Source organism: Chelonoidis abingdonii, chromosome 1 (assembly GCF_003597395.2).
Source record: "Chelonoidis abingdonii isolate Lonesome George chromosome 1, CheloAbing_2.0, whole genome shotgun sequence".
Lineage (NCBI taxonomy): Eukaryota > Metazoa > Chordata > Testudines > Testudinidae > Chelonoidis > Chelonoidis abingdonii.
The window spans coordinates 351,619,744-351,631,620 of record NC_133769.1 but is presented as its reverse complement, the minus strand read 5'-3'; the positions used below and the strand labels follow the sequence as shown (position 1 = coordinate 351,631,620).

The 11,877-nt window shown below is 39.0% G+C and overlaps 1 protein-coding gene across 4 annotated transcripts in view; it reads left to right on the top strand.

The window, feature by feature from the left end:
* Positions 1-11,877, top strand: part of TMEM135 (transmembrane protein 135) — a 465,661-nt gene that overhangs the window by 429,191 nt on the left and 24,593 nt on the right. For all 4 annotated transcript variants that reach the window (XM_075061746.1, XM_075061748.1, XM_075061747.1 and 1 more), the window contains 3 exons: positions 4,354-4,395; positions 5,181-5,327; positions 10,335-10,404. In XM_075061746.1, the coding sequence (XP_074917847.1) occupies positions 4,354-4,395; positions 5,181-5,327; positions 10,335-10,404 (259 nt within the window). The remainder of the gene's footprint in view (positions 1-4,353; positions 4,396-5,180; positions 5,328-10,334; positions 10,405-11,877) is intronic.

Below are 11,877 nucleotides of genomic sequence, written 5' to 3'. Positions count from 1 at the left end.
ACACGAACCCTAATCGAGTTTTTATCACTATCGATTTTGCGCTACCTCCTTCTCGTTTGGGAGGAGTTCCGCAATAGCTACCCACAGTGCACCGCTCCTGAAATCGATGGTAGCCTTGGACCATGGACACAAGCAATCGATTTTGTGATCGCATTGTGGACGCGCAAAACCGATTTTATAACATCGGTTTCTTAATATCGGTTTAAACTACTTCGAAATAATCGTGCAGTGTAGACGTACCCTAAGTGTGACTTTCTCAACAAAATTAGAGTTGGTTCAAGACTTGGCTGTTAAGCCTGACTGAATGTTGCTTCCACACAGGAGAGCTGTGCTAGACTGTGGCAAGAGCAGCTCCCTTTAGGGGAAAGTGTGTGTCTGTTGGGCACAAGAAGTTGGAGGATCCCTGGACTGTTTATGGGGTTGTCACACTCACCCAACTGTAGTCCTGACGTAAGTTAGAGTATCCTAGAGCTCTGCTCCATTCCCTCTTTCTTCTGTCATACCCCTGTACTAGAAAGAGACAGTTGGCATAGGAGCTGGCTCACCTGGCTTTGCATCAGTGGGTAATTCCCTTCTGGAGGGAAAATTCTCAACTGGCCAGCTGCAACCAGAGTATGGGCTCTTCATGCTGCTCAGGATGCCCAAATTATACCAAGCTGGGGGGTTGAGAATCTGGCCCAATGACTTTCAGGGTTGTGAGAAAAGATGCCATATGCTGAATGTATGTTAGCAGTTTAGAACATGGAAATGATTCACAGATTTTAAGCTCAGAAGGGACCATTGTGATCATCTAGTCTGATCTCCTGTATAACACAGGTCATAGAACTTTACCAAGATCATTCCTATAACATATCTTTTAGAAAAATACCCTGATTTAAAAATTGTCAGTGATGGAGAGTCCACCACAACCTTTGGTAAATTGTTCCAATGGCAATTACTCTCTATCTTAAAAATGTGTGCCTAATTTCCAGTTGGAATTTGTCTAGCTTCAACTCCCAACCATTGGATCATGTTATACCTTTCACAGTTAGATTGAAGAGCCCATTGTCAAATATTTGTTCCCTATCTAGGTACTAATATACTGTAATCAAGTCACCCCTTAACCTTCATTTTGTTAAACTAAATACATCTGAGCTGTAAATAGAGCTCCAAACAGAATGATATCTGTAATATTGCTTATACGCTAGGCCAGTGGTTCTCAACCAGGGGTCCGGGGCCCCCTGAGGGCCGTGAGCAGGTTTCAGGGGGTTCGCCAAGCAGGGCCAGTGTTGGACTCTGTGGCCCAGGGCAGAAAGCTGAAGTCCCACCACATGGGATGAAGCCCAGGGCCCTGAACCCTTCCACCTGGGACTGAAGTCGAAGCCTGAGCAACTTAACTTGCTGGGGGCCTCTGTGGCATAGGGCCCCAGGCATTTGCACTGCTTGCTACCCCCTAATTCCGGTCCTTGCTTTTATATGCAGAAAACTAGTTGTTGTGGCTCAGGTGGGCTGTAGAGTTTTTTTATTGCATGTTGGGAGGGCCTCAGAAAGAAAAAGGTTGAGAACCCCTGCATTAAGCCATATATGTAACTGGTGGTACATTTTATCTGGAAAGTTTCACATGAATACAATGGTAAATAATAGTGATACCATAACTCTGATCATGACTCTCACACAAACTAATAACTAGGTGGGAATTAATTATCACAGATGGCTAATAAGGATAGGCATTATGAAAGGCTGTACAGAAATGTTTTTAATGTTTTCTAGGGTAATTGCTTTGCATTTGAGTAACTTAGATGTCTTGTAGTGTTTTAAGATCAGTGCTGCATTTATTAATTGTCGTCTTTGATGTGAGTTTAAAAGAAAATTACTAATGAAACGATGTTGGTCAAGAATTCTCCCAGATCTGTCTCCGCTTGAGTAACAGTTGATTAGGGACATCTACTGGTGTAATGATGTAATAATTGTTGCAGCATTTGCAAACTGAAGCTGCAATACTGAGGCAAAATGACTTTTCAGGGTTGCACTCTAATTACTTTACTGTTTGTATAAAACTCTCCAAATGACTGTGTGTGTATTTAAACTTCAATTGCACATTTTATTTGTTTGTATTCTGAGCAAAGAAGACTGCCACGTGAAAAAATAAAATGAGAGACTAAGACCCCAATTTTAGTTGATTGCCTTCACGCAGATTGTATGGAATTCCCTGAAGTCAGTGGGGTTTCACACAGGCACCCACATGCTGTCAATTGCAGGATCAGGGCCTAACTCCTGATACAGGAGGGTTTTTATTTATTTATTTATTTATTTATTATTAGTGCTGGGTGTCAGGACTCCTGGGTTCCATTCCAAGCTGTTCCAGTGACTTGCTATGTGATTTTGGATGCAAGCCACCTAACTCTTTGTGTCTCAGTTTATCTCTTTGTAGAACTGGTATGATTATTCTTACCCGCTGTTTCCCCACAGATGTGTTCTGAGTCTTTAAGTTTGTAAAACACTTTTAAATCTTCAACTATAATGCTCTGTACATTAAAGGCGTTAGTATTAATGAGTTTTTTAATTGTCTGTAAGGAATCATGAACTCCTGTGGTCGTGTATAAAATATGATATTTTGGGGCACAGCAGCTTTTACAACAGTAACTATATTTGGTTCTGCTTCCCTAATACTGGGTGTAATTATGCTTGCCCGTTCATGAGAGCTTTGCACATAGTTGAGAATAAATCCCTTTAAATGTGTGTGTGAGTCCTTTCTCATGTGAAGCAGAAGCATTTCCCAAGGGAACTTAGTGTTGTGACATCTCACCAAGAGCACATGCGGACGCCAGCATATAGAAAGACTTTGTTGATTTGTGAATTTCTTTCTTCAGCTAAATGTATCTAAACATTTTGGCTGACATTCTGTCATCTTGTGTTCAAGCTTGCTAGGATAAAGAGAAAAGACAGCACGAGAAGCCTTTTCCTCCTCATTAGCACATCCAAGAGCAGGAGGGCAACCGAATGATGGTCTGTGTAGGGTTGTATAACATGTATCCAGTGGTACATAGTCCCAAGCAAGCCTGGTCAGTAATCCAAGCCACTTTCCCATTCCATTCCCCCACTTTCCCATATACATACTGCCATCAGCAGCAGGCACTAAATGCTGTACATCTGCTCCTTTCTTGGAGTAGCAGTGATATGTCCTAGAGATGATGGTGCCCCAAGGTTTCCTGAGGCATGTTGGCCTACGTGGGCAGCATGGCACAAGGATCTTCTGCTCAGCCACTGCTACTCTCCCAGCCTTGGCAACTGGCTATCATAATGGCAGGATTTTATCTTTTGTTAGTATAAAATGTATTTTTTAACTGATGGAATAAAATAACATCTTTTCTATGTGTTGCATGTTCTGTGTAGATGCACTTTCATCATGATCTATTCCCCTCTGATTTATAGCCCTCTAAAAAGAAAAAAAAAATACAAATATCTAGAGTAAAAAGTGCTGCTCTTTGCTTCCCTAGCAGCAGGACACTGGTACGCTGATAGTCATCCAGGAAGAATCCGTAGCAGCTGCAAGCTCCAACTGCAGTCAACACACCCAGTTCAGAAAACATCAAACTCCTGAAACTCCAGTTGCCAATTAAAACATCAGAGTATTAGAGCAAATCTTACACATTTATACCACAATCAACTTTTACAAATCTAGTGTCCTTTCTTGCTAGCCTTATTCACAAAAGTAGTCCCATACACTCATGGGGAAGGGCTGCAGAACCAGAGCAACTGCCATACAATTGGCATGCTGTTTTTACAGTGGAAATTGTTTCCAGAGTAAGGAGTACAGGATTCAGCTCTCATATGAAGGAAGAAACTGGCTCTCAAACTCAGAGTGTGTTTAAAAAAAAAAGTGTGCAGAACACGTCTCATCCCTTTCAGTAGGTTTACGTTTTGTCAAGATCGTTATACAATTTTTTGTAAAACTAACAAATCCGTGGCCACCTAAGAATTCACGTTGTTACTTCTTTAGACCATGGCCAATATTTATCTCACGGTCACAGCAGGGATAGAACCTAGATCTCTCTTCTTTAAAGATCTGCATATCCCTATTAGTTTTGATCAAAGAAGTTTGGATGCAGGAGGTTCTGGGTGTTCTCTGTCCACAGTCTCCCAGGAAATTCCCAAAGGCCATGGTGTGCTTCATGCTGAAAACTGTGTTGTCCCCATTGGCTATAAATTAGTTGCATACTTATTTCCTTTATTGGATTTTGTAACAATCAAATCATTATCCCCAAATTGTTGTTGTTCTTGGGCAGCTTTACATCAATATTTTATCTCTGAGATTTTATTTTCATTGCATGCAGATTGTCACACAAAACCAAAAGCCTAATTTTTTTGTTTCAGGTGCAAAGATGGCTTGAAAGGATTTACATTCTCTGCACTTAAGTAAGTATCTAAAAAAAACCAAACCAGTAGTTTTAGCTCAAATTGACCATTTTGGGGAAATGTGTATACTGGAAGCTGCTTTGTAGGAGGCCAGAATTTCCTTGAGAGAAACCATACTGTTGTAAACCCTTCCTGTATTTTGAGACATATTGCATATTTCAAAGAGGCCATAATATAGAATTGGCAGGAAAGGAGAGTTTTCAAATGTGTGACTATTTTACAAAAGGGGGAAGACAATAAATGAATACAGTGCAAATGCATGGGGGTAGGCGATGTGTGTGAGAGAAGGAACATTCAACATTTCCAGAGATAGGAATCCTAAATCCCAGCATTCTACTTGGAATAAGCAGAAATCCATTGCTACTGTTTCTTGTCCTGGGTCCTGTATGTTTGTTAATATTTATATTTACAAAGCACTCTGGGAATACAGGAGTGGCTCCATTTTACAGGCACCATAGGAGGCATATAGACCAGCAGGTCCATATGCGACGCAGTGCACAGTTAAGTCTTGTGTCTGTCATATTAGAAACTCGGGTTTTATTCCTAGCTCTGCCAGACATTTTCTTGTGCAACTTCTCTGATCCTATGTTGCTCTTGATAAAATGGGGATAATGACACTTACCTGCCTTCTAAATTTGGGACCTCAGGCCGTGCTCAAAAGAAGAGCTGAAACGTGCAGAAAATTATTAACACTACTCTGTGGAATTCACTTTTGAAAACTTTGGTTTTTTATTTGTTTGTAAAGTAAGAAATATAATTGCCTTGTATTTTCCTTTTCCTTCCAGGTTCATTGTAGGTAAAGAAGAAATTCCCACACATTCATTTTCACCAGAAGCAGCATTTTCAAAAATAGACAGAAAGATAAAGCACCGGGAAGAAGTATCACGGCGAATGAACATAATTGCTCTAACAAAGAAACTTGTGGACAAAGTGTGAGTACAAAAAAACCAGGGTTGTGAGTTCAATCCTTGAAGAGGCCACTTAGGGATCTGGGGCAAAATCAGTACTTGATTCTGCTAGGAAAGGCAGGGAGCAGGACTCAATGACCCTTCAGGGTCTCTTCCAGTTCTATGTGATAGGTATATCTCCATATATTTATATTAACAACAGTGTTTCATGCTATTTTAAATTTGTATTCAAGAGATTTATATTTCTTTTATTGAGTAATAGCAATAACAAAATGGTGAGCTATATTAAAAGCAAAGTAAAACAAAGAGAAACCTATTTATTAGCATTAGCTCTATTACTTAAGATATACAATTCACTAACTAGGTAATATAAAAGCAAATAGTATATTTCTTTTAATTTTGGAGCAGTTAGGGTGATATTTAGTACCTAACGAAACACTTCAGTGGCATATAGTGCCTGGGTACAGTATGTCAAATACTTCACAGGGTTTGTGAGGTTGTATTGTTAGTTATAAGAGGAGTCATGAAGCCATAGCAAAACATTTATATGTTGCTGCTATTATTAATGTTGTCGTTGTAGTCTACATTCAGTGGGAGCTGGCACCTAATACACTTAGATTGCTTTGAAGAATCTCAGATTTTCTTGTTATTTATTAGGCACCAGCAATGTGCTTGATATAATTGTTTGAGGAATCCCTCTCTTCATATTTTAGTGTTTATTCATAAATATTGCAGCTTTTTTGTACTTCGCTTCTAAATAGATTAGCTTTAGTTAATGTTTTGTTGATTTCTGATCAATCTTTCCAACTTGCATTTAATTTTTTAGACTATGCAAATTACTGAGGGGAACGTTTCAAAACAATTTTTCAAAACTGACCTAGGCATTTAGGAGAATAAGTCCCTTTGAAAATCAGTGGAATGTAGACTGCTAAGTGCCTAAGCCACTTTTGAAAATGAGTCTTCAGGTAACATTTTCAAAAGCACCTAAGTCACTTAGGAGCCTAAGTCAAGGAGACTTAATTTTGTAAGTCACTCAGGCACTTTTGTAAATTTGACCCTAAATGACTTTAACTTCAATTGTAGATTTAATTATGATAACTGGAATAAAAACGAAATCCGTTCTTAATTATTGGACCCTTGACCAGAGTCCTTTGGTGTGCTTTGTGGGTGTTTTGCCCCTTCCCTTTAAGAATAGCTTAATGACTGACTACTGCTTCATAAATTCTAAGGCCAGAAGAGACCATTGGGATCATTTAGTCGGACATCCAGTATAGCACACGCCATAGAACTTCTCCAAAATAATTCCTAGCACGTATCATATAGAAAAACATCCATTCTGATTTAAAAATTGTCAGTGATGGAGAATCCACTATCGCCCTTGGTAAATTGTACCAATGGTTAATTACTTTCACCATTAAAAATGTGCGCCTTTTTTCCAATCTGAATTTATCTAGCTTCCATTTCTAGCCATTGGATCATGTTATACCTTTCTCTGCTGGACTGAAGAGCCCATTGTTAAATATTTGTTCCCTATCTTTGTATTTGTAGACTGTAATCAAGTCACCTCTCTTTGTGAAGCTAAACAGACTGAGCTCCTTGAGTCTGTCACTGTAAGACATGTTTCTAATCCTTTAATCATTCCCGTGGCTCTTCTCTGAACCCTCTCCAATTTATCAACATCCCTCTTGAATTGTGGGCACCAGAACTGACTGGACACAGTATTCCAGCAGCAGTTGCTGCTGGAATTCCCAGGATAGAGTCCCCAACCCTGTAAATACGGCCTTCATCTTTGTCCCTTTGATCATTACCATAATACTAATTGCTACACGTGGTGCCAGGCCTATATCGAATGACATATGAGGAACACGCCATTTTAAATTTTTGAAAGCAGGCACCGATGACTTGCCATTCATTATTCCAGATAAATGGGCAGGTGATTTTAAAACAAAACAAAACATTTGCCTGTCTCCATTTGTTTCTGTTCGCCTTCTGAATTGCTGTACTTGAACCACTGATCTTTCAAACTGGCCTTGGATAAGCACAGTTCTACCATTCACAAAAGAGTGCACTTTGGGCAGTGTTGTGGCTCTTCTGCCCATGCTGGAGTAACGTTCCAGGGGTGCTCTTAAAATCCTCACTAGTTTTCACTAACTGCTTCCTCATCCTATTGGAAGTGAAGTGATCCAGGAACAGCCTTCAACTATCCCCACTTTGGCAGGGAAGTTCTGGGTCAGCCTCTAGTTCATCCTCTCATCTGCAGCAAAAAACATTGGGAGAGCCTTAAACCCCTTGTTTTCTCCCATAGACAAAGGTTTTGAAGTGAGGCAGCAAGGCTTCATCACCTACCTGTCCCTTCTTCATTTGGTAACACAGTTGACCTTCCATGTCCCAAATCCAGCATTACTGCAGTATAAGTTTACAGGTGGAGCACTAGCTAAATCTCCATTGTAATAGTTCTGGTGATGGTAAATCAAGCACAGCAGAAGCCTCCTTCTGGGCATCATTTATAGTGAACCCACACAAATAAGAGTAGGTGGGTTGAGCACTCTCAGCTCCTGTTTACTTATATGGAAGAGAAAGGTGTGCAATCCCCTTTTTAGGACTTGGTCCTTCTTATGGTATGTTCCTGACAGACAGTAGAGAAACAGATGTTCTAAGTATTCCGTGTTGTGAAAGGGGTGATGAAGAGCTCTTATTTCAGAGTGGAAGCCCTTCAAATAGAAAGAAACACTTACCTCCAGCATTGAGCTAAGGGATAGCTAGAAGGCCCGTCCCTTTCTTGTTCTTCATACATATTCTGTTTTAAATACCTCTGATGTGAGTTAATTGAAAATAGTGAGGCATGATCAGTGTCCCTCTAGCCAAAATGTGTTTATTAAACATTAGAAGGCTAAATGATTAACAAATGAGGAGTATACTTCCTTTGTGATTTCCAGATTCCCTCTTCCCATACATTCAAAAACCATTGCATTTTTAATCCTAATATTTTCTCAAGTTTCTCGTCCATATGTTTCCTTTCAGATATAATTGATTCTAAATGTCTGTAACATGATCACGTTCTCGTTACAATTTTTACTACATAAACTAACCTTGTGGATGATTTATGGCCAATATACTTTACAATACATGATTCAAAGCTTCCAAGATATTTGACACAGTATATAAATTATGTGATTTATTTTGTATTAAACCACAAATAATTGACTACAAGAAAATATCATTTTTGGAGCTAGTATGAAATGACTTTTCTTTAATTCTGTGTCATACAAGTCTAATTACTGTAAAGTCCACACATCCCATCCTCCCTAAAATCATCTCCACTTTATGCTTTGAGCCAAACCCTAATCCCAAGTAAGGGCCGCAGAAAATCTGTATCATAAACACCTGGACTACACTGCACTGGAATGATCATGGTTAAGAGAGGCCTCTGCAGTCCCCTCCAGTAGGCCCCACGATGGTTCAGGGAGGGATTGCAGTATGCCCAGTGGATCCCTCACCAAAACAGCAGCATCAGTCTAATTTGGGTGGGTGGGAGCGTGTCAGTGATCATAGGCTGCAGAAAGGCCCTGCTACAGCTCTGTGGCCTTGGAGGGATGGTTCATAATTCCTTCCCATTGGCAAAAGTGGAGAATTTACAGGCATAGCCCATTTACCCAAGCTTAGCATGGAAAAGAGGATTGGATCAAAATTCACATACGTGTACTTCTGAAATACTAATAAAGTACTGTTTTATTTGTACTGTACTTTGATGACTTCATAAAAGTACACTGTGCCTTACAGTTGAATCACAGAAATGTAGGACAGGACTTCAAGAGGTTATGTAATTCAGCTTCCTGTGCAGAGGCAGGACCAATTATACCGAGACCATCCCTGACAGGTGTTTGTCCAACCTATTCCAGTGATGGGGATTCCACAACCTCCCTTGGAATCCTCTTCCAGTGCTTAACTACCCTTATAGTTAGGACATTTTCTCTAATATCTAACCTAAACCTCCCTTGCTACAGATTAAGCCCATTACTTCTTGTGTTACCTTTAGTGAACATTAAGAACAATTGATCCCCATCCTCTTTATAAGAGCCCTTAACATATGTGAAGACTGTTATCAGGTCCCCCCTCAGGTTTCTGTTCTCAAGACTAAAGGTACCCAGTGTTTTAACCTTTCCTCATAGGTCAGGTTTTCTAAACCTTTTATCATTTCTGTTGCCCTTCTTTGGACTCTCTCCAGTTTGTCCCCATATTTCCTAAGGTGTGGTGCTCATAACTGAACACAGTACTCTAGCTGAAGCCTTATCAATGCGGAGAAGAGTGGGACAATTACCCCCCATGTCTTACATACAGTAGTCCTGTTAATACACTCCAGATTGATATTAGCCCTTTTTACAACTGTGTCATGTTGTAGATTTATAGTCAGTTTGTGATACATTATAACTCCCAGATCCTTTTCAGCATTACTATCACCCTAGTCAGTTATACACCAATTTTAGTTTTGCCCTTGATTATTTACTTCCTGAATGTAGTACTTTGCACTTGTCTTATTTGAATTTCATCTTGTTGGTTTCAGACCAATTTTCCAAATTGTCAAGTTGTTTTGAATTCCAGTCCTGTCCTCCAAAATGCTTGCAGTCTCCCCTAGCTTGCATCATCTTCAAATGTATAAGCATACTCTTCTCTCCATTATCCAAATCATAAATGTAAATATTAACTAGTACCAAACCCAGACTGACCCCAATGGGACCCCAGTAGATATGCCCTCCCAGTTTGACAACGAACTATTGATAACTACTCTATGAGTACAAACTTTCAACATGGTGTGCACCCCCCAATAGTCATTTCATCTAGACTACATTTCACTAGTTTGCTTATGAGAATGTCATGTAGGACTTTGTCAAAAGGTGGCATGCAAAATAAATAGTGGGGAAATAGCAAGAGACTATTGTATACATATTTAACAAGAAAAAGTTTGTAAAATCTCTAGTAGATTACAGTAAAGCCAACTTCTGGTTAATATGGATTTTGTTGTTTCTTTTGCAGATGCAAACATGGTCCAAGACATAGATGCTGTAAACATTATGAAGACAATTGCATCTCATATTGCATTAAAGTAAGTATGAATCTGGCATTTTTTGTAAACACTCACAGAGACTGGTGAAAATATATGAAGTTTAGTACAGAAAAAGAATATGTAAGTTATAATGGACAAATGCAGATTCCATATGTCTTAGCCTCTGAAGTCTGTTGTTGGTCATGCTTTTTCATTATAAAAAGAATCAGTTATAAGTTTGTGAAAACCATCTTCTGAGCAAGATTCTTTCTTTCTTTCTTTCTTTCTTTCTTTCACTTGGAAATACAATTGCAATAGTCTGAGAACCTAAAGTGAATGGAAAAAAATGGATCAGCAAAAAATAAACTTGTTTAATTACATGAGGCCTTCGTAACTGATTCCATTTGCAGCTCTATCCTAAAAAAAGCACCTGGAATGTGCTGTGCTGGGCAGACAGATCAGCAGTGGCACACTTACAGCTGTGCATGTCTGGCACAGTGGTGTTTGATTTTGGACTCGCTTGTCTATTAATTTATTTTAAGGAGTAATGGGAGATTGTCCACAGTTGCTGCAGACAGAGAGAGCTGTCTATGTCCAGTGGCATGAATTAGCCTCCTCCATAATGTGGACAGTGCATTTTTTCAGAGGAGTACTGTGTGGAGAAGATTGGCACAGGTGGGACCACCTGCTACATGGTCTTAGTTTTGAGTGAAACTTCAGCAGATCTTGATCTTTTAATAATCTACATTTTTTTATTTATGGAGAAGCAAAAATTGATTTCTAGGCAGTTTAGCTTTTCCAGATGCTTCTGCTATATTTTATCTTTAAAATGCTTTTTTCCCCCCATTAAAAATAGTTCATTCTGTTAGAATTTATCTCTTTTGGTTTTTTAATAGCAAGGCTCGCTACATTAAGATAAAGGTTTAGAGGAGGTATAGTACAATAGTTATTTTCTTATATTTATACAGCTCAGTGTCTTGTTCAGTATTATTTTATCGCTTTTTTTGAGCTGTGCAATATTTCAGCAAACTCAGTGACAGTGGTAGCCTCTGATTCGACAGAGTATTTAAGTATATGCTGAAGTTCCATTGAAGTCAGTGGGATGTGAAGTGTTTTGCTGAATAGATCTGGAAATGTGTAATAAAATATTTACAAAATATTCAGGATAATTGTAACTTTTTTTTTTTTACTAAAGATAAAGTGACGTAAAAACAACACAACTAGAATAACTAACAGAAAATACCTCCTCCCCTCCTTGGGATGAGAAAAGAGAACCACTCAGCACCTGTTTTTTTATTATTATTTTAGTCAGAATTTTCAAAATTGTGTGCCTAATATATAAATTCTGTAAAATTCCATGTCTTCAGTTGGACTTAACATAGTAGTAACATTTAGAATGTGCATAAGTGTTCGTATGATCAGGGCCTAAGTTAAGACAACATATGATTAGCTATTGCACACCTTCATAGTTAAATGTAAATGTACACATCTAAGAACAAAGGATGTAGGGCCATACTTACAGGATGTGGGAAG